This window comes from Talpa europaea, assembly GCF_964194135.1.
Source record: "Talpa europaea genome assembly, chromosome: 14".
NCBI lineage: Eukaryota > Metazoa > Chordata > Mammalia > Eulipotyphla > Talpidae > Talpa > Talpa europaea.
In genome coordinates this window covers 35,536,319-35,559,307 of record NC_140082.1, presented here as the reverse complement: position 1 = coordinate 35,559,307, position 22,989 = coordinate 35,536,319, and the positions used below count along the sequence as shown (strand labels likewise).

Below are 22,989 nucleotides of genomic sequence, written 5' to 3'. Positions count from 1 at the left end.
GGCTCTACCTGCCAAGGTCTTTGCACTTCAGCTATTTCTACGTGTGTCCATCAGTATCAGGTATAAGAGTCATTAAAACTCAGATGCCATTCTGCCCTGGGGATCCCTATCAATGCTCTGCACTAGCCACCCCACCCCACTCTGAGGACCCTATTCCTCCCAGGCAGGATGGTGAGGCAGGTACAGGTGATGAGTCTCTGCTGGAGGGAGCCCTCTGAGCACTACATTCCATTCCAGGTCCTTCCCTCATCCTGGCCTGAAGTGAGACACTCTAGCTCCCAGATCCCCTGGGGCAGGGGTAGATAAGTGTCTGCCACTTTTCTAGCCCCCATCACTGATAGGCCTCAGAAGACCCATCTCTACATCCAGCCAGATCTACCTCCCTGGGCTGTCTGGCAGCTTCTTTTTTTTTTTTTTTTTCCTCTGAACCAGGGTAGCTTAAAAATGGTAGTGATCTGGTCTGGGACACACGCCTTCTCCTGTGGTCTGACTGTGGGGATCCCAGCTGGTGCGGCCACTGGGCCTCCCTGATGGCTGGTGGGCTTCAGAGATGGGCAGGGTGGACTGACAGGGACAGAATCCCAGAAGTCAGACCCAGAAGTGTCTCTGACTCACCAGCACCCGCATTCCCCCCCACCTCCCGCACCTCCCCATCCCACCCAGGGCAGTGTCATGCTTATGGAAATGCCCACTGCTGGAACCCAGCTCTTATTCTGTGGCAGGGACTGCCCTGAGCCAGAGCGGGATCCCAAGAGTCAGAGGTGATCCTGGGTGCTCATCTGCACACTCGCAAGGCCCAGCGCTACTTCCTGGGCTGCCCCAGGAGCGGGCTTCCAGGGTCTCCAATGCCTTCCAGAGGAACCATGCAAGATGTCAGGCCCAGTGCACCACAGGCCAGGCTCTGGGTTGCACTGTGGGCTGATTGCAAGGACAGGGATTAGGAGGGATGTGGAATGACAGGTGACCTCCTAAAATGTCAAATGAGAGAAAGTTAAAGAAAAAAACCACCTCACTTATGCAGGAGCCCCTCCTCTGTGGTCTGGCCCTGCTCCCACTGACTGGGGACAGGCTGGCTCACTCACCCGCACACGTGCAGGGACATGGGACAGGCAGGGAAGGGCAGACACCAGTATTTTGCAACAACCTCAGGTGAGCCAGCTCTGCCTCTCCACCCTGAGCTGAGAACCAATGACTTGGCACAGCTAGGATGGATGCCAATCATCACTGACAGTTTGAGCTAAAGTTTCAATCAGCTAAACTAAAACCAAAGAAAAACTCATTTCATGAAGGAAAAAGCAGAAGCTCAATTTCAAAGTCATGCTGTTCGTTGATGAAAACACTGGAAAAACAATATGTTTTCTGAGTTGAGTCCAGGGAATCTTCCTGCCTCCCCCGCTACCCTGATTTCAATCTGATGTCACAGACCGATAAGCTCTTTTCTTCCTTGTAAGGCTCACTGGCCTGTAACCACCCTGGGCCTCACGTGGAAGATGAGCTCAGATTAAACCATCTCCGAGAAGCAGGACAGAGGGAACCTTGGGAACTCAGTCGTGACAAGCAGCCTAGAATGGGTCTAGTTCTTTAACTACACAGGAAAACAGCAACCCCAAGTTCAAAGAGTGGCTCTGCATGACATCTGAGGAGGGGAGCAGCCACTGGCATCTCCATCCTTCTTCCTCACTCCTCCCAGCTCCTACATGGACACACTACAGACTGGGGAGCAGCTCCAAAGCCCCCAATTCACAGACAGGCCAGGAAGAAGCTGTAGTGAGAAGGGCCAAGGAGCTGTGGGGTGCTCTGGCTGAAACTAAAGAGGGAGAAATCTCTCCAGGTGGAAGGAAACATCCTCCATCCTAACCTGGACTCCACTCCAGTGTCACCCGCATCCCCACCACCACCACTTCCAGACCAGCCTTTATCCTGGTAAAATAAGTTCAGTGTTCCAGTGCCACCACCTTGTCATTTTTTAATCTGTAAGATGCTGTATCTCAAGCACAGGACACACGCACACATTTTCTTTAACCTCAAAAACAGTTGGTTATGTGCAGTGGATGAGAACAGTATTATTTGTGGTGTAAGCAGCATCCCCTGGTCCTGGGGTCCAGGTTTAGGCCACTGGTCTTGAATTAGATGCTCAGGCAGACCCTTGACTCAAAGCAACACGCTTCTTCCATCCAGTCCCCATACCCACACCTTTCCTCTTCCTCGGGCATCAGAAGGGAGGCCACCTGCCTGGCCTTCTCAAGTCAATCCTCCCACCATGGCCAGTGAAAGGGCGGGATGTGAAAGGTTCCCAGACTCCTCAACTGGACCCTCAACTCTCCCCTTTTCAATCAAACAATCAGGCACCAACAAATACCTTTAGAGCTCACATTCCTTTATTGCGGCCACCACATAGCTTTGGGGTTCTTCACAACAACCCTGTGAGACACCCCCCCATTTCATTTTACTTTAGAGTAAGAGGTAGGGCAGGCTGGGGTCTTGCCAGTCAGAGGGGGCTTCACATGGCCCCCCACAGTGCAGACCCCAGGCCCCAGAGAGCGAAGGCTTTCCCACGGGGAGGCAATTTCCCACCCACAACCCAGCAGGGGCCACCACAGCAGCAGGGGCCCCAAAGACACAAAGATCAGAGTCAGCAGGCTAGGCCCCAGCCAGGTCTCACTTCTGGGTGAGGATTTTCACGAACTCCTCATAGTTCACCTGCCCATCCTTGTCCACATCAGCCTGTTGGATCATCATATCCAGGTCCTCCTGGGACATTGGCTGCCCAATCTTGACCATGGCCTGCTTGAGCTCATCCACACTGATGTGGCCATCACCGTTCTGGTCGAAGACTTTGAAGATCTCCCGCAGCTCCATCTCACTGCCCCCAGCCTTCATCCTCTTGGCCATCTCTGCCAGAAACTCTTGGAAGCTGATGGCACCATCACCATCCGTGTCCACCCGGGCAATGATCTCCTTTAGCTCTTCCTCTGAGACATTCTTGCCCAGGGCCTGCATCACGGCACCCAGCTCCTGGACATTGATTTTGCCATCTCCATCCGTGTCAAACCGGGTGAAGGCCTCCTTGAACTCAGCCACCTGCTCGCTGGGCAACTGATCAGCCATGTCACCGACACTCTCTGAGCTTCCAACCTTGCTGTCAGTAGCTCAAGGGCTCAGGTCAGAGCTGGAACCGCCAGCAGGATGTCAGGCTGCGTCTGTCTGAGAGCTGAGCTTCAACTGCAGACTTGCTATGGGATGGGAACCCCCCTTTTCTATAGTCAGAGCAAAGGGAGGAGAAAGGATCCCCACCCTCCCCATGCCCTCAGGCTAAATCCTCCTCCCAGGGAGGGACAGACCAGCTGGAGACCAGAAAGGCAGGAACCAGAGGCAGGGCACGCCCTCAAGAATCTGAGGGAGTCAGCATGGGAGGCTGTCCCCAATGGCAACCATGCTGCTCCAGATGCATCCTGTGCTGGTGACTCCTGCACAGCCCTCTGGCCAAGCTGGGGGCGTCCAAATGGTTTTCCCAATTTACAGAGCCCAAGGGTGGGCAGGGAAGAGAGCTGCCTTAGTGGATACAGCAGACCCTGGAGGAAATAGGAGGGCTGTTCAGTGGTCCTGCTCCTCTCTCAGAGCTGCTGCCCAGCCCTTGTCCAGCAGGACATGGCTGGTGAGGACAGATGGCAGTAGAGACGAGTCTCAGGTTGGAGCCATGGGCGTCATCAAATTCCCAGTCCAGGGTGGTCAATAGATCACCAGATGAAGAGGTTAGCGGCGTTTAGCATTGAGAAAGCAAGGAGACAGGTTGCATTCAGACCCCAGCACACAGGGCATGCTGAGAATCATTTATTAAATGATTGTTCTAAGTGTGATTTCAGTGGTGAGGAAAAGATTTCTTATCCCCACTGAATACTTCTCCTCCAGCTCCCTGACCCTCTGAGTCCATTCTGTTGTGAAGTCTAAGGTTTTCTGAAGACCCCGAGATGGAGTAGGGTGCTGACATTCACAGAGGGGACTGGGGAGCACTAGGCCAGTGTAGACCAGCCCCTCAAGATGCTGAGCATCTGGGAGGAAGGAGAAAGCCATGACCGAAACTTTGAACGGAACCTCGCCGGAGGTTGTTCTAAGAGTTACTCCTAAGTAGGGAAGCCTAATCTGGGAATCTCCCTGGACCCACTAATTAAGCAGTTCACAGAAAGAATCCTGAGAGGAAAACCGCCTAGAGCAGACCAAGAGCTCAGTCCATGGGGACTCTCCCCAAGTCTTTGGCAGTGAGACCCACAGTTGGAAGAGGAACATCCCCTCTCCAGCCGAACAAATTCCCATGACTTCCCTCAACTCTGCCTATACAAAAGGAACAATCTCCTCCAGTCTTCTGAGAACTGTTATAAATTCTACCTCTTTCTAGTTCAGCCCATCAAACAGACAGAAGACCCCCTCCGTCCTCAGAGGGCAACCAGGTGAAACACCCACCCACCCTTCGACACGCCACCTCCCAGTCCAGCCCAAGTCCCAGGTGCCAGATGTAGCAAAGGGGAAAATTCCAGTTGTCTAACTGGCTCCACGAAGACATCTTGAAAAAGGATTGCTATTTTGTCTTTGTGTTGGAATTGCACAGAGGCCTCAGCAAACATTGAGCAACAAATTTCTCAATGAAACTCACGACCAGATCAGGAGGATGATGTGGGTCCACCCTAGAGCCTGGCCCCAGGAAGCTCTTGCCTCTCGGGCAGCCAGGGAAGGGTGGAGCTCCTCACCACTGGGGCCAGCCCAGCTCTTACCTTTATTTGTTTAAGAATATTTGAAGACATAAACCTATATTTTAGATTTCCTTGCCTCCCATCTTATTAGCAGGGCTTACAATTAATAGGCCAAGATGATTCATGTTTTCTTATTCTTTTCCCTTGGCATTAAAAAAACACATTGTAAATGATGGAGAGCTTTGCAGACACCATCAGGAAACTTGGGTTCTTGGTTCTAGCTCTATCACTGACTTGAGATCTGTGTTTCATTATCTTCATCTACAAAACAAGATAATACATCCACCATATCCAAGCAGGGCATTCAGGATCAATGATCAAAGAATGTTTGATGAATGGAAAGAGTTATTTTTCTATGATAACCTTCATGTTTGGTAACAGGTGGGTTACTGTGATGTAAGCCAACTCCAAAGAAAATATCTCTTTGAGGGAAAGCTCACCGTCAATTTTGTTATTAAATCTTTCTTGATTAAACTGGTAAATTAAGCATATATATCTGGAAGATTCAGTCGCATTAGTCCAAGGCTCTGAACATTAGAACTTGTGGTTCCAGCCCTGACAGTTGCACTCAGAGCAACAGTTAGAAGGAGATCCCGCGTCATCCTAGACGGGAAATGGTCATCATTCCCATCATGCTCATCACACTCTGTACAGAGATGGAGTCTCAGGGGTAAAAGTCTTGTGCCCAGCTCCACCCAATGATTTGGGGACAGAGCAGAAATCTGGTCCACACATCTCCATCCACCGCCTGCCATTTTGGATCCTCTCTTTCCACAGTATGAATCAACATTGGCATCTTTTTTTCACTCTTTCCTGTCCAGCCTCCTGCCTAAACGGGAGCAGTCAGCTCACAGACTCAGCCCTGTGAGGGTCTTGTTCTCCCTCCTCTGGGGGTTGTTGTGGGGACAACCACTCATGGGTGACCAACACCACAGGGCATCTGACAATCCAACTCAGAACAACACAGCGTTCGTTGGTGCCAAAACCCACTCAAGTTTGATCAGCCCCCCTCCTCAGCTGGTTTCACACATAGCAGCCTGGGTGTGGAGCCCACACATCCCTCTGGAGGGAATGGAAGAGGACCAGTATCTGGTGTTCATGGCGTCTGCTTGGCTAAAAGGTATCCACAAGCTGTACCTCCCAGAAGGCATCAGCATGTGATGGGAGTGGGGACCCAGGGCTTGGGGGACCATCCTTTGCTCAGATTCCTACCGCTGAGCCCTTGGGACACGTAAGAAGCGTGTACAGAAGGCCCAGAGAGAGCAGAGAAGAATGGACCACAACCCCCCAGGTTGCCACCCTGGGCTGTTTAGGATGAAGAGATGGTGCTCAACCAGAGGGCTCGGCTTGCTGAGAAAGGAGTACCCAGGACCTGAAGAGGTGATGGGTGGGTTTGGGAGAGCAGAAGGGGCAACTTTGCTGGAGAAGCTTTGAGTCAATTCAGTGTTACCTGGTGGATGCCAGCTACTCCACTGGACTCATTCCCTCTCTGCTCCTCAGACTACTTCCCAGACACTGCTGCCACGGAAACCCAGAGTCTTCTAGTGAGACTGACAGCGGTGCTGGAGGTGAAGAGGGCCCCTTTATTGAGGAGTGGGGAGGACACTGCAGACGTCGTAGGAAGGAGGAAGACTCCAAGGCTGGCTGGTCCTGAGGACATCACAGAGGCATACTGCCTTGTGCAGTGGCATGACTGTGTATGAGGACGAGTGTGTGAGAGAATTGTATATCTGTATGACTATGGAGGAGAGAGTGTGTGAGTATGCGTGTAAGTGTGCTTGTGTGTGTGAGTGAGTGTGGGGAAAGAGAATGTGTGTTAGTCTGAGCATTGAGTGTGTGGGAACGAGTATGTGAGTGTGTGAGCATCTGAGCGTAGGGGAGAGTATATGTGTGTGTATGAGTGTAGGAGAGAGACAGAATGTATGTGTGTGAACTTGATTTTTGTGTGTGTGTGTTGGGAGGAGGCATGTGGGGGACTGTCTTTCTGCTCAAGAGTTCAGTTCAAATGACTGAAGCCAGCCCTAACTTTCACACGAGCTTGACCCCAGGAACAAACACACCCTAGCACTCTCATTACTGTTTGGCTTTGTGGGCGCAACCTAGTGAGAAACCAGTAGGACAAGTCTGGGAGAAGCCTCAGGCTTCTCTGACTTGTGGGAACCGGCTTTTCCCTCAGCCTTGAGCCAGTCTCCATGAGGTTGGCGCCTGACCCTGCCTGGGAGATCCCACTCCAGGGAACAACAAAAGAGCCTTGTGGGTGTCACTCTGAATGTCCTTGGAGACATCTGCAGCTCAGATCTTCTGAGACCCCCCAACTCCACAGAATCACCCTCAGTGGTTGTTGAGTCATGAGCACTAGAAATGGGAGCATTTTTGACTGTGCCCCTTCACAGAGGATAGGCTCAAATCCCACGGTTTCAGCACCCCCCAACAAAACATTCCCCACAGAGGTGCCCCAGCATGCAGCGACATCACTGGCTTTGGAACAGGAAGTTGTGGGGTGTAGGTCTGGCTCCCTGTATCAGATGCTGTGTAGCCTGAGCAGGTGACCTCACTTCCTGAATCACTGCCAGCTTATAAGGACTTGATGCCAGTGCCTGCCCCGTGAGGTGCCGAGGGGACTAGAGAAGCTGCAGGGAAAATATTTGCTCAGTGCCCAGCAGAAAGTAAACTCAGTCAAGTGGAGTGATCACTGTCATTCCTGCCCCACGCACCCCAGCGCCAGCTCTCTGACAGGTGTAGGGGCAGAGTTTCATTTCTTCTAGGCGGCTTCTTCCAAGCCAAAAAATCAGCATCCTCAAAACTGACCAGGGTTTTGGCTGTTCCAGGTTCTCAGAAAGTCTTGCACTGAGTTAAACTCCAGGTCTCACTGGTGCTGGGGCTGTATCTGCCCCGCTCAGTGCCTGCCATTAGCATGTGTTCTAGGTTGTTGAGCAAAATCGGTGGATGAACATCATCCTACAGGAAATGACCTATTTTGAAGGTAGCAATCACCTTTCTACTGTAAATGGTGTGATTCTTGCACTGCCAGGGTCACCTCCTGGATTTACGTCCTGAAGAGGCATCACGTGTGTGTGTTCTGGGTGCTCTGCACTCAGCGCTGCTTGTTGGCAGGGGTTGCTGTGTGTTCAGTGCCCAGTTTGCCCAGACTTGTCGGGTGGCTGCAGGTGCCGTCCTTCCCTTTTTTGGCCAATTACACACCTGGAGCTTGTCAGGACACTCATCTCTCTGTCCCAGCTCCAGGCCTGCTCAGAACCTTATGACAATGACACTATAGCCAGCACTTACTGCAAGAAGTGTGCTGAATAAGGTATTTTTCAGGTAACTGAAACAGCCCTGTAAACATGAAGCATTTTAATTTTAATGTCTTGGAAGGAACTCCTTCTAGTAAGCATTACAGGTTTATTTCCCATCGTTTTAAATGAATGAACTGGAATATCACTCTAGTGGTTTGGGATGATGGGTGTGCCGGCAGTGTTGTCACAACGTAGCTCTACCACGGGGGTTCGGACAGGTGTGTCTGCCCTCATTTCCACCTCCTGAATTGCATTTGCAATTCTTCCTGCATGGATCTCTGCTCAGTATGCCCTGTGGCCCCTCTTCATTTCATAGGTATTAAGACTGACATACTTTAAGGCAGTACTCCAAGTTGCCAGGGCAAAAAGAGTTACCTAACTTTGATAATCAGCAATTTTAATCTAAAAAGCAGTAATTAATCAATTGCTCTGAGGGTGGCCTCAGTGCTCCTAATATATTCCTGGATTCAAGACAAGTTCCTAAATCTTTGAGGTTGCATGAACCTGAACACTGGATGAAGCACAGACTCCTGAACACACACACACCTGGATCGGTTCATTTTATAGTTTAAATTAGGTAAGTTGGTAAGTGCACTGGGTACAATTCTTTACCTATGTCTGTGAAATCCAGGGAAATGGTTTCATGAAGACTCTGTTATCTGCAATATCCTTTTAGCATCGCTAAAGGATGCTTTATCCTTCATCATTCTGCTTTACTGACGCCTACCACTATCCTCTTATCTTCTGGAACATTCTATGACAGGATGCCCTTTGATTCTTGCTTGACCATCTTTCTCTTGCTAACCTTGTTTTTGGCTACACAAATCTACTGTTTGAACTTTGGGTTTTTTCCCTCCCACTCTATTCATTCCAATTTCTTCACCTTTTTTTTCCTTTAAATGTCTGTTCTTACCTACTAAAGGTAGAGCTTCCATATGATGCAGCAACTCCACTCCTAGGTATTTACCCAAAGGACACAGAAACATCAATTCCAAAAAAACACCTGCACCCCTATGTTTATAGCAGCACTATTTACAATAGCTAAGCTTTGGAAACAACCCAAATGCCCAAAAATAGATGACTGGATCAAGAAGATGTGGTACATATACACCATGGAATATTACTCAGCATTCAAAAAAGATAAACACATGCAATTTGCAGCAACATGGATGGCGCTAGAAGGGATCATGCTCAGCGAAATAAGCCAAAAAGAAAAAGAAAAATACCGGATGGTCTCACTCATAGCAGGAATCTAGAAAACCTAAATAAGGGACCAGGAAAAAGAATAACTATAAGAAAGAAAAAATCAAAATCAGCAAACAACTATGAACCAGAGACACTCTATGGGGGGTGGGGGTGGGGAAAGGAGGGGTTGGGGTCAAAATAAGGGGGTTGCAATTGTATGGGGAATATAAAAATAAAATTTAAAAAAAGAAAAAGAAAAAAAAGAAAAGATAAATAAATAAATAAATGTTTGTTCTTGCCATTAAACATGTGGAGACAATTATTTTTTAAAGATATTTAGCCTTTAAGAACTTTCTTCACATTTTTAAAAATATGATCAACCACTCTCTGGCGTCTTGAAGAAAGAACAGTGCTTTCTCAGTACCCTTGACCCTCCAGTTTATTGCACTTTTAATGTCTTTCTAGTCTAGAATAGAATAGACTCCTCATCATCTCAGCTGCCCCCACCCCCAGTGACAGCTTAATTCTCTTAATGTGCATGATCAGAAAGGCCAGATGTTCTTTTATGTTTATTCTTTTTTCCTGCACATAAATCCTATTATTTATTCTACCTATTTTCTTTTCAAGTATATTCCAAATATACCATTTACAGTGAAATAATCTTCATTTAGGACTAAAGGCTTCTAAACCATCCCTAAATATTTGGGTTCAGAGCTTGCATCCTCCAGCACTAACATTTTTTCTAAGACGCATGGAAATTCCTTCCCCCAGGTGTACTTTACATAGACAGGGAAGCCATAGTTTCGCCACTCCCTATTCCATTTTTAGGAGCTATTGGGTGGGGATGGGAGTGAGAGCTGTAGCCTGGGGGACTCTTGCTCCTGTGGAAGTACCCCACCCAGCCCCACCTTGCCCCCCACTCTACATTTCCTCTTTCATTTGAAAATGGCACCTGCCCAGGCCTTCTCTCCAGAGCCCTCTTCCCTCTGCCCTGGCAGCACCTGGGCCAGGTGCTGCTCAGACCCAACTCCTCAGGAAGCTGAAGTGACTGCTCTCCAGAGCTAACAGGAACATGCTCTCTGCATGCACACGGGAGACACACAAAGGCTGACTTTCCTACCATCTACATAGTGAAATAGCAATCCCAGCACTCACCCCTACTTTCCGAAGAACTCAGAGCAGGCTGGACGCCTTTGGGTCTAGGTGAGGATAGAGGAGGGGCGGTGGAAATTCAGGATGGGGAGCAGAACTGCGCTGGACTCATCTTTCCCATCTCTCAGGTCAGCAGTGTTTCTTTCAGGTCCTGCCATCTCTGGCAGAAACCTCCTCAGGTTTCAGGCTGGCAATTCTATGAGCCGACCCTGCCCTCCCTGCTGAGTGCTGTGTGCCTCTGAGGCCTAAACACAGCCTTCCTCACCACCCCCATGTGCGCCCTGCCCTGGCTCCTACTCAATGGAGCTCAGACAACATTTCCTCCCAGCAAAATCTTCCCAGCTTCCTCTGTAGTGTCAATGCATCCTCTGAGCACCTGCAGGGGTGTTCATGATGCATGACTAGCCCATGAACTCTGGGGCAGTCACCACTGTCCCGTGTTCTCGGACCCACTATGGTGCTAGCCCTGTCGATTCACAGCTGCAACCGCCTTGAGTGGACCATAATGAATGCGTGCATGGGCCAATAAATGAGCGAGAAAAATCCAAAGCTCTGCCAGCATCTAAAGTTCTTTCTCCTGATTCACTGTGCCGAACAAAATTCACTGTTAATCAAACTTCTCTTTTCCAAGGAATATGGCCATTTCAGATCAGTGCCTGGATCCAGCTTCACATGCTTCATAATAAAGATCCCCTCGCCCGAGTATGTTCCACCTGGGAACCCTGGAACACACAGTCTCATAGCACCATGTCTTTGTCTTCCTGAGCACCCCTCCTCCAAGGAAAGCTGTGTCCATCACATGCCCGCTCTTTCCCTTACTTCTTTGTTGTTGTTGATCTCCCTTCTTCATTCTAATTCTTTGTTTTTAAGATGTATTTATTTGTGCATACAAGAACTGGGGTACAGGCCAGAGTTGCAGGGGCAAGAGGACTCACCGGAGACAGAGTGGGGAACAGAAAAGGCAGATTGAGGGGAGCAGCGGGCGAGTCAGGAGAGATCTGCTGCACCATGTGGGTCGCTCCCTGGCTGGCCAGGGATTGAACTCGTGCTGCAGAGGCTGCAGATAGCTTCACAGTGCTGTGCTTAACCCCTTGCACCACCAGGGAGGCCCCATTCTAATTCTTGAACATGTTTTATTCTTCCTTCACCCATCATCAAGCAGCATCCAGCAGCTGATGCTCACCTTGGTATGTCCCACCTAGAAGGAAGAGTCTCACACACACCCCCTTCCTTGCTCATGCCAGGGCCTTTGTGCTTCTCCACTGAGTCCCTTGGGTCTCACTCCCCTTCCCCCTCCACTTCTCCCACCTCCAGGTTGATGGCTTCACTTCTGACTGTCCTCCTTCTCTGAGTCTCCAAACCTGGCCTCTTCTCAGATGTCAGCACTTGGTCCTGGTGAGGCTCTTTTGATCATCTCCATGTTCCCTGAGAGTTGAGTTGAGAGCTCTGTCCTCCATGCACAAATGCAGAAATGGATCCACAGAGCCATGACCAGGTGTTCTGTTGATAGCTCTCTCAGAATTGGGACTGGACCTCAGCCTCTTGGTTTTACTGGGTCATGATCTCAGGAGAAAGAAGCTTTGCATAATCCAAAGTTTCAAATAGCACATTTAAAACCACTGGGTAGGAATGAGCTCCTAAGTGAGTGCTGGTAAAGCTGAAACTAGTTTGCTGAACTGCCTTGCCTCCTCAAACCACTTACCCAGGCGCTGGGCACATGCTACAAATCCTCTTCATTCTTCCACACCTCATGTGCTGACTAGCAAGTAAATGTGTGCACAGGAACACTTGAAATGTGTGCGTGTGTGTGTGTGTACGCGCACGCGTGCACACACATACACACACACACGTGTCTTCCTGTATGAAATGAAAAGGTTTTCATCACAATCATAAACTTCAAAGGCTTGGGACTTGGAACAAATGTTTTCCTGCCTCTCAGTGAGCTCCACATCCTTCGGGGAAGATCAGCTCTATCTCTTTTAGATAATTACCACACTGTGATGGTTATGGAGGCTTAAAGTCACAGACAAGCCTGTTTGGATTTCAAATGTATCTTAGAATCACAAGATTTGAGGCATGTGATCCTCACCCCTGGACAGTATCACCTCATTTAATAGTTTCTGCTCTGTTGATATATTTTTTTCAAAACAGCAAATATAGAGTTTGAAAGACTGATGAGTCATACAAGTGAACTCCTCCAGAACCAGCATGCTTCCCTCCCTGCTCTGTCCCTACCATCCCCCTCCAGGGCCAGCCCACTACCCCCACTTGCTCCCCAGTTCTGGGAAGGCACCAAGTGAGTGTGGCAAGTTACTTTGGAAAAGTCCCCACTCCTGGCATACATTATTTAAAAAGTCACCTTTTCCCAGGAAAAAAGTCCAGGAAGAGATTTTTCTTTTACTTGTTTAGTTGTTTGTATCATGATATTGATTACTAATTTGCTTTTGTTTGGCCTGAGAATTTAATCTTGATTTAATCAACTTGGCTCTTGGGCATTAAATGAAGCTCACTTTCATGTCACTGTTGTCCCCTCTATGTGAGCACAGTGATGGAGGCATTCTGAGATGCTGACGGCACTGACCTTATAATTGGCCCCTCAGGAGGTAATGGCACTTGAAACATGGTTTCAGCACAGGGTGGGCACCCCTAGGGACTGGCTTCATGCACCAGTCACCTGGCAAAGGCAGTGGGACATGACATGAGGACACATTGACCCAAGAAGACCCAGGAAACTCAATCTGATTGTTCAACTTCTTTGACACTTGACAAACCTCATTCTGCAGGTGGGGCTTAGGATTATAAAATCAAACCACTCCTCCACTTTATGACCAAACGGGAGGCAGCAGCCCCACCAGCTCAGGTGCTTTCAAGTCAGGTATCAGCTTTTATGGGATGGTCTGTCTGGTTACTTATCAGATTTCAATTAAGCAACTCACACTCCAACCAGAACAATGATCAGGGTGAACTTAAATGATAGTCAGATGAGGCAGCACTGTAGAAACCTTGATGATTCATACAGACTGACACAAGTCATTGGAAGGGCTGGCCCCTGTGCCGTTGTTGGGGAGCCATTTAAGGTATGATTAGAAGGGAAGATCCAGGATTCTTCATTCCCACTGTTGGAGAGAAGATCTTCTGGCAATTAGGGTGATAGGAAAGTGTTTTTTCACCCCATGATCATTGCAAGTTAGAATGTACTGCTGGGCATATCCTGGCCTTCGAAAGAAAAAAAAAAGCACAAGTAACTGGTTAACACCAAGTATAAATGCCACTGCTGTCCCCATACAAGCTTGAAGAATATTTTTAATGTCTCATGATTATGTCCTGTTTGTCTATATCACTGTCACATTATTAGACTGTGAGATGCAGATTCCAGAGAAACACACACTGAGAATGCTGCAAATTCAGGCATCAGGTTGTTTCTATAAGACATGTAGGGAGAACCTGACAGAAAGTAGGTACGTCTGCTGCTGAGACCAATGACTCCAAAGTCTCACCAGATCGAAGATCAAATGAGAAGGTAGCCTGAGACAAAAGCAAGCCAAGGAGATTACCCTGGGATGGATGTGTGCTTTGGAATGAGGGGGACCCCAAGGAGCTATTTAATTCTTCCTTCTGCATGTTTCCCAGCTAGCCCTAAATCACACAAGAAGCCCCACCCATAAGGGGGAAAGTGGCGGTCCTAGCAAGCGTGCTCTTGACCATGCTTAGTGGATGGGCTCCCAGGACCCTTGCCTGTTCTGAACCCTCACCTCTGTCTCTCCACCTGATCCTCTAGATTGACTCTGGTTGACTGTCTATCTTGTAAATTTGACTTTGAGAGGGAAATTCATCTTTCCAAACACCTCCTTGTACCCCTGACTAAGAAGAGAAGTCCTGCCTCACCCTGGATCCCCTGCCTTTATCTCTTCCGTTGGCCTCTGGCCTCTAAAGTGCCAGGGCCCCAGGGTGGTGACTATAATAAAGAGCTAGTCAGATAAAAGTGCCACATGACCACACAGCTTGCCAGGAGTTGGGAGCATAAGTCCACCGTCCTAGGGCCCAGGCAGCACAAATGAGGTCAACAAGGATGGGGGAGTTTCTAGGGTCAGTGTGGAGATGTGAAACAAAGAACAAGCTGTGGGTAGATGTCAGGAGGTGCTCCTAAGGTCAAAACAGAGGAAACAAGTCCTCACAAAGCCACTCAGCAAACCCAAGCACAGTGGAACTTGGGGAGACCATGTAAGGCATACGGCAGAGGTTCTGAACCAGAGGAGGAAATAGAAGACACTGTTCCAGCTGTCTTTGTGCAGGGGGAGACAGCACTAATTTTTCATGACAACGTGGTCCTCTTGCACTCCATCCATTTAGAACTATAGATTGTGGTCTAGTAGGCATAGGGTCTGTCCCCACCTCAAAGGACTTGACAGGGAAAGAAATTAGTAGAAGCTTTACCTCCTATGAAATGTAAATGAGAAGAAATAGAAAACAAACAAGTAAATAAATGAACAGTTGGACTTAATATAAGAGTGGTGAGTTATAAAGTAAATAAAATAGAAATGATGTTGTAGAGGAGAAGGTCTAATTAAAAGTTGACGGTGGGAAGGTCTCACAAGAAGGTATTTTTGATATTCAGCTGAAGTGACAAGAAGCAGCAGAAGCTTTAAGTTTGGAGACAGTGTCCAGAAAGACAGAGCAGCTCATGCAAATATACTAAGGTGGAAATCAGGTTGGGAGTGTTCAAGGAACACAAAGGCCTATGTTGCTGGAGCATCATGTTGAAGATGAGAATGTGAAGAAGGCAGGAAACAGTTTTAGAGGGCCAAGAGGTCACTGCAGGGAGTTTGGATTTTACCTGAACTCTGAAGAGAGGCTATTATAGGGTTTTGAGCAGGAAATGACATACACCAAATTATAACATTAAAAGGAACTCAATTATGAGGCTGTTGCAACAGTCCTGCCTGGAGATGCAGAGAATGTGTAAGATAAAGCTGAAAGGTTGGTGGGGTAGTGGGAGTGAAAGGGAGGAGTACAATATGACTCTAAGGTTTTGTCTGAACAAAAGTAAATTGAGTATATTTTTTTAGAGAAGAGGAAGACCACACAAAGCAGGTTCCGAAAGAGATCAAGAAGTCTGTTTTTATCAGATTAATTAGAGGTAGCTATTAAACTCTGCAATAGCAGTGATATGTTGGAAACTGGATACCTGAGGTGCTGGGGAAGGAAAGTCTAGAGTCTGGTCTGTATCAACAAGCACACTGCTCTCTACCTGCACTGGTAGACCTCTCTAGCATATCAGTTCCAGGCTTCTCCAGTATATTCTGTAGCTGCCAAATAAGAAAGCAGAAGACTGAGTGGGTGAAAACCTGCAGAAAACAGAAGCTGACTGGGACTGTAGGAACTGAAAGATCTAGTTCCCATCTAAATTTTCACCTCGCTGGATTTTTTTTTTTAAAAGATTTATTTATTTATGCATACAAGAGCTGGGTACAGGCCAGAGATGCAGGGGGTGAGAGGATTCACCAGAGACAGAGTGGGGAACAGAACAAGCAGACTGATTGAAATACACTGCTGAGGGGAGCAGAGGGCGAGACAAGAGAGGTCTGCTGCACCATGTGGGGTGCTCCCTAGCAGGCCGGGGATCGAACTCGTGCTGCAGAGGCTGCGGATTGCCCCATAGTGCAGTGCTTAACCCCTGTGCCACCAGGGTGGGCCCACCTTGCTGGTTTTTTGACCTTAACTTATTTGCTAATTCTCATATTCCTCATCTGAAATATGGAGATACGTAATAATACAAATGAAAGTGCCTACTACTGCTTTCTCTGTAATTGCTCTGTGAATATGAAGTTAATCCACAAATACTATATTGTAAAGGTACCCTATGGTCTGAATGTTTGGGTCTCCCCAAAATTCATATGTGGAAATCCTAACTCCCGGAAGAGATGATATTAGGAGGTGGGAACCATGTAGGTGATAGCTGTTGAGGGTGAAGGCTCCATGAATGGGATGAATGCCTTTATAAAAGAGGTTCCAGAGAGCTCATTTGTCCCTTCCACCATATGAAGGTACAACAAGTCTTCAACCCAAAGAGGGCCCCCACCTGCCCATGCTGGCACCCTGATCTCACATTTCTCACCTCCAAAACTGTGAGAAATAAATTTCTGCTGTTAATAAGTCACCCAGTCTGTGGTTTTCTGTTATAGCAGCCCAAATTGATGAAGACAATATATGCAGTGATTTAACCTTTGGAAGATCTGCAGAACTCAGTAAACCAATATTTTCCAATGACCAATACATGACATTGTAAAATCATGCATGGGTAGAAGAGCCATTCAAAGCACAAGAGTGACCAATGGATTTCAGTAGAACAGACTGAAAATACATCGACATGGTTTCAGTTCCCATACTACAACTAACCTCTCAGAAACTATCTTTTGTCAAATTTTTACATGGTAAGGGTCATCTAAACGCTCTCTCTTTTTCCAACTACATATCTTATCCATGTGAAGCTGAATTATCACATACTTAGAAACAACATTTACCACAGTATGAAAGCCAGATGGTAGAGATTTGCAATGTTGCTTTTAAATGCTACTTTTCTCCTTACTTTTTGTTTTGGAAATAACTTTTTTAAATTTTATTTAAGTAACATTGGTTTATAATGTTATAGGCTGCAGAAATGGAATAAATTTTCATAAAACTTTGTTATTTATGTTAGCATGTACTGGGCTTTATTTATTTTTTTTTAATATTTATTTATTTATTTATTCATACAAACACTGGGTACAGTCAGAAGCGCGGGAGGGTGAGAGAATTCACCAGAGCCAGAGCAGGGAGCAGAGCAGGCAGAAGGACCGAAGTACACTGCTGAGGGGAGCAGCGGGCGGCAGGAGAGGTCTGCGCGCCACGTGGGACCCTCCTCCGGTGGCCAGGGAGCAGCCGGGGATCAAACCGGCACTGCAGAGGCTGCGGGCAGCTTCACAACCCAGCACTCAACCGCTGCGCCACCGGGGAGGCCCTACTGGTCTTTATTTTTAACTTACAAATAAGTATATAAGATATACTTAAACATTTAAAATTTTCTGTTTTAATTTCAAACCTAGTAAACAGTGATAGATATACCCCACATAAAGGAAAGCTCCTTGGAGTTCTCAATTAATTTCAAAGGTTTAAATGGGTTCTAAAGTCAAGAGCATATTTAGGGAAAGAAATCAATGTTAGTGAGATACTACCGGAAAAGACTGCAGAAACCAAGGAAGTAAAACACATTCCCTCCCTCACAATTTCCTAACTAGCAAGTTGCAACAATTTAGCCCATTGCAATACTATGCTTTATGAGTCACGAGTAACTCTAAAATTCTTTCTGAGTCCTTTCAATGTGGCTTTTTTGAAGAAAGCTCATGGGAAGCTGGCTGTTTGATCCAAGACGCCATGACCCACAAACCTGCAGACACCTGCTGCCCACTTCCTTTTTTGTAGACGACAAAGGCAAGAAGCAAAACCATGTCCTAGCTTTGAAGTCTTCACCCACCAGCAAGACTGTCACAGACATGATTTCTCTCAATGTGGCAGCCCTGGGTCCTCTGCCAGTTCCGTGACTGTGTCTTTGGCTCTCTTTCTGCCTCCTGCTACTACCCTTGTATTATTTCATGAATGTATCTTTGGAGTTAGAATTCAAAATATGAATTTGGCGGGAACACGTTTAGAATATAACATTTAATTTATCAATCCTCTCTTTCGTGAATTGTGCCTTTGATATATCTAAACCCATCCCAACCCAAACTGGATAACCTCGGATTTGAGTATCATTACCAAGCTCAAGGTCATTCAGATATTCTCTCATTGTCTTCTAGTTCTATGGTTTTGTGTTTTATCAGAAATATCTAATGAGCTTGCTTTGTTTTCTTTGTAGTTTAGCTGTGAACTGGCAATCTCTCAGATGGAATCTAAGCTTCTTAAGAAAGGACTGAGAGGGTTCTTCATGGTTCTGCTCCTAGCATCTAGAGCAATATCTGTACAAAGTAAGCCTTCAAAAAGCATCTGTGAATGAGCAAGTGAATGATTAAGTTGAAGGAAATTCTCCTCCATCCATATGTTTTCTAAAGATAAGAAAACAGTGTGCGTCTACCTAAAGACAAAACCTTATTCTCCCCTGAAAATCCTGCTGCCTGTGGAAATCAAAGACTAAGGAAGGGGGTTCCTTTCAAGCAAAGCGAACTTCCTGCCAAAACCTCCACAGAGTGGGGGGAAATCTGCAGAGCTGGCTATTTTGTTGGTGAAGGGCATAAAGATTGGAGAGATAGGAGAGAAAAGGAAAAATTCAAAAAGGAAAAAACTTAAAATGATATCTGCAAAGATTGCCCCCATACCCACAGTGAAGGTGTTCTGGGAGGTTCCTGACAGCAGAGTGATGGCAGGGTGGAGAGCAGCCTGCCTTTCACACACACAGGTGCTGGCGTCAGCGCAATTAGCCAGCCGGCCTTGTTCCTGGTGCTGGACTCCTGTTTAAACAGGACCTGGCCTTCAGGCAACCACAGGGCGGGGGAGTCTGCACAGTGAGGGAGAACCCTGCTCCTTCTTAAGCGCCAGCAAGTCAAGCCAGGGCTAGAAAGCCATCCAGCCGGCAGCCCCTAGCATCTACACCTGGCCTCCAGCGCTGGGGGAGCCCTGACTGCACCCTGCTACCACCCCCAAATTCCCCATGGCTGACCAACTGACGGAGGAGCAACTGGCTGAATTCAAAGAGGCCTTCTCCCTGTTCGACAAGGACGGGGACGGTATGATCACCACCCAGGAGCTGGGCACCGTCATGCGGTCCCTGGGCCAGAATCCCACAGAGGCAGATCTGCAGAGCATGGTGAGCGAAATTGACCGGGATGGCAACGGCACTGTGGACTTCCCCGAATTCTTGGGAATGATGGCCCGGAAGATGAAAGACAGGGACAGTGAGGAAGAGATCCGGGAGGCCTTCCGTGTGTTTGACAAGGATGGCAACGGCTTTGTCAGTGCAGCGGAGCTGCGACACGTGATGACAAGGCTCGGGGAAAAGCTGAGTGATGAGGAGGTGGATGAGATGATCCGGGCAGCGGATGTGGATGGGGACGGGCAGGTGAACTACGAGGAGTTCGTGCGCATGCTGGTGTCCAAGTGAGGGCTGGGGTGGAGTGCTGCCACCTCCCCTGGGAGGGCCAGCCTCACTTTGTTGGGGACATGCCTCTGGCTGCTACAAGTGTTTCAGACCCGGCCTGGCTTCCTCCCTCCTCCACCTTCCTCTGGACACTGTTTCTTCGCAGCTAAGGTTGATTCCATATGCCTCTCTGCATCTCTCTTTCCCATCTGGTCAACCTTCCCCCTGCCCTCTTCTCATCCACAATGACACAAGCTGCTCCTAAGCCAGCAAGCCTTACGTCCCTCAGGGGTAGAAGTGACATCACTGAATGGACAATGAGCAGAAGGACTGTAAATGTTGCACTGACTCCAGAAGGTGCCATCAGGAGGGCACAGTGTGGCATCATAGAGCCCTCCGGGAAGGACCCCTGCAAGGCACCAGGCTCTGAGACCAGGGTGGCCATAAGCTCCCAGTGCACAGGGGAATCTGGGCTTCATCTATTATTGGATTCTGGGTTGGGACAAATCTCGGCCCCGGACTGAGGGGTGTGATGGGGACTTAAATCATTTGGATCGGGCCTCCTGAGAAACACCACTGCCCTTCCACCCAGTGCTTGCCTATTCCCTCTGTCTCTGCCAAACTGCTATGATTCATCTTTTGAAGCTGCAAGTAAAGCTGGGGTCAGTTCTAACATGTTTATGTTTATCCTCATGGTGGGAACGTTGAATCAAAGGGAGAGGGGAAACTGCAGGGGCATAAATAAATAGCTTGTGTTGTGTTCCTATCATGTTTCTTTCTTTTCTTTTCTTTTCTTTTTTTTTTTTTTCTGGTTCTGACTGAAATGATCCTTGTTAATCCAGGATTTAAATGAGACAGGAATCTCCATTTTTTGTGTGCTTTTGAAAATGCAATGGAAGCTTGTATTGGTGGGCCAGCGAAAGAAGTATAGATAAGTAAATACTGTATATTTACTGGACCTGTTGGTAGTAGATTAGTTAAAAATGCATGAGATGCTTGGGAGTTGGGAAGACACTATAGTCTTGTTTGCCCCCAAAGGGCCTTGTCAGAGGTTTGGTTCCGAAAGGGAGGTGTCACTTGTGGGTGGAGTCCACGTTGGGCTCACCAGAAATGTTCCGTGGTGCTGAGACAGCCACAAGGTAGCCAGCCCATCCTAGATTGGTGCTTTTCCATGCCCCCCTCGCCACCCTCACATTTCCTCTCCTGTAAAACTAAGAACGTGGACTTCGGGTATGTACAGACTGGGCTTTCATCTGCCTGACTGTGCTCAAATTATGGTCATCTCCATGAGGACAGCAGACACACAGCCCTTCCTGGGAGTGGCTCAGCTGGAAGCACCTGCAGTCACAGTGCTTCCCAGCACGTGGGGGAGCTACTCTTAGCAGAGAAAGTTGAGAGCTTCAGAAAACAATGCCAGATCCCCCACTGGTGGTGACCGAACTGGCCTTGGGACCAAGTCTCTACTGATCACTCACAGCTTCTCCAGGTCCCTTTGCCTCCACGGTGACCCAGTGATTAGAAGAGGGTCACTCTCGGCATTAGTGAGGACTGGAAATAATATTATTACGTCCGGCACGCACTGGGTGCTTAGTGAGACTAGATGAGGGTGCAGAAGGGACAAGAACTGAGAGGAGAGACAATGGTGGCATCTCAGATGGGGTCTGGTCCCAGTGCGATGCTATTTTAATGCTTCTTTCCAGTGGTGGAAGAGGTGACAGTGGGCTTTGCTGGCTTGGCCTGTTTGGGCTAATCCTCCCTGCAGCCCTCAACAGTGGGGGCTGGGAGGAAACTTGAGGCCAAACCCCATGAATGCTGGACAGAGAGACTGGATGTCACTGGACTGCAGCTCCCTCAGCAGAAGAGCAGCTTTAGAGGTTCTTCATGGCCCCACCTGGCACAAGAAACATGGACACATTTGACCCAGGGACAAATAAGATTCCCATCTGAGTGTCTTTCATGGGGGTCTCCTAGGTGCCACAGAGGGAAAGAAGCAGAGGTAAGAAGGGGGTGGGCTCAGTCTCCCTTCCCAGCAGTGTGCACCAGTCCTGTAGCCACACACTTGTTTTTTGGGAGATTTGGCGTTTAGAACTTTCTTTCCACAAGTGCTGCTAATACTCCTGCTAGCAGAGAATTTGTGCTTTCCACCAGCCTACCAGGCAGTTATCCAAGGCAGATCATCCTGTAATTGGACACATCGCAGCCTTTTAACAGGCTTTAGAGTTGTTTGTGGGAAATGCTTGGGGTCCAGGCAGGAACCAGGCATGTTATGGAAGACGTCCTGACAAGCCTCTGACCCTCCCTTAGATGTTACAGTGAAGGATGGGAGCCCAGCAAGACTAAAACAGATGTGACAACAGGTCTCTGATCCAACCCTGGCGTGTCCACCACTGCTGTCCTGACACGGGGACTCAGGTAAAAGACACATTCCTTTGGGGCCTTCAGATTGGTAATAAATGGAGTCTCTGCTGTCTATGTGAGAAATATGATGAGGTCACAGAGTTGAACATGCTTCCTTTCTTCCCTTGGCCTTATTTTTCTGAACACAATTTTTTAAAAACATTTTCCATCATCCGTTCTCATTCACACAGTCATTAGCCTGCTCAGCCATGTGGCTGGGCCCCCTCCAAACCTGATAAGTTAGGGTTGAGGGGCATCAGGCCCGAGGGATGCAGCTGGGCCAGTGCTCTGGATTCAGGGGGAGTCCCCTGCCTTGACAGGTGGCCAGAAGCCACACCCCCTTCCAGTATAGACTTCCATGCCAGGTCTCAGACACCCCAGACCTAGCGAGCCCTGTCACACGCCAGCCTCCTCCCACACCCCACTCCTTTCACTCTTCTTCCTCCCTACACTGGCAGGACCTGTGCTGTCCCCAGACACCAAGACAGGTACTTTATTCATAAAAATTGGTCATCATAATTGCCAGGTCCAGGGCTCTGGAATTGGTGAGTAGAGAGGGGAGGCCTGGAGGCCAGAAAGGAGCCTCCAAATAACCCCTAATCGTAGAAGACTGTGAGGGTGTGAAGGAGGAACCGGCCTGCAACTCAGCACTTCCTGTGCCCTGTGTCTTCTGGAACAAACTTGCAGGCCTAGCTCTTTACCCATATTTCCTTTCTCTCCCAGTCACTGAATAATTTGGATTTAACCTCTCTACATCCCCCAAAAAGGCACGATCTGACTGCTGTTCCAAAGAGCATTCCATCCATCCTGACAAAGGAATGCGTAAATATTACCTCGGCTTTCATGTGCTCTCACCAAGCTGCTCATAAATCAACGCTCAGGGCTCCTGGACCTCCCAGACTATATAAAGCCGCTCCTCTGGCTCCTGTGTTTCCAATTTTAAATCAAACACCACCCAGCCCCGCCGGCTCCTGTTTATCCTCACAGATTCCAGGGACCGTTCAAAGCCTCCCTGAACCAGCCAGCTAAAAATGACTCCATTGTTCCTGCTGCAGAAATTTAAAATTAAAGCTTACGTATGAGCTAGAGATTGCACCGTGATCGGTAG

General features: G+C 48.2%; 2 protein-coding genes across 2 annotated transcripts; one reads left to right on the top strand and one right to left on the bottom strand.

The window, feature by feature from the left end:
* Positions 1 to 2,658: 2,658 nt before the first annotated feature.
* CALML5 (calmodulin like 5) lies at positions 2,659 to 3,108 on the bottom strand (the record flags this gene model as incomplete). Its single annotated transcript, XM_084253975.1, has 1 exon — positions 2,659 to 3,108. The coding sequence occupies one exon, from the start codon at positions 3,106 to 3,108 to the stop codon at positions 2,659 to 2,661; it is 450 nt and encodes a 149-aa protein (XP_084110101.1).
* Positions 3,109 to 19,058: 15,950 nt separating this feature from the next.
* Positions 19,059 to 19,508, top strand: CALML3 (calmodulin like 3; the record flags this gene model as incomplete). Its single annotated transcript, XM_084253291.1, has 1 exon — positions 19,059 to 19,508. The coding sequence occupies one exon, from the start codon at positions 19,059 to 19,061 to the stop codon at positions 19,506 to 19,508; it is 450 nt and encodes a 149-aa protein (XP_084109417.1).
* Between the last annotated feature and the right edge of the window lie 3,481 nt (positions 19,509 to 22,989).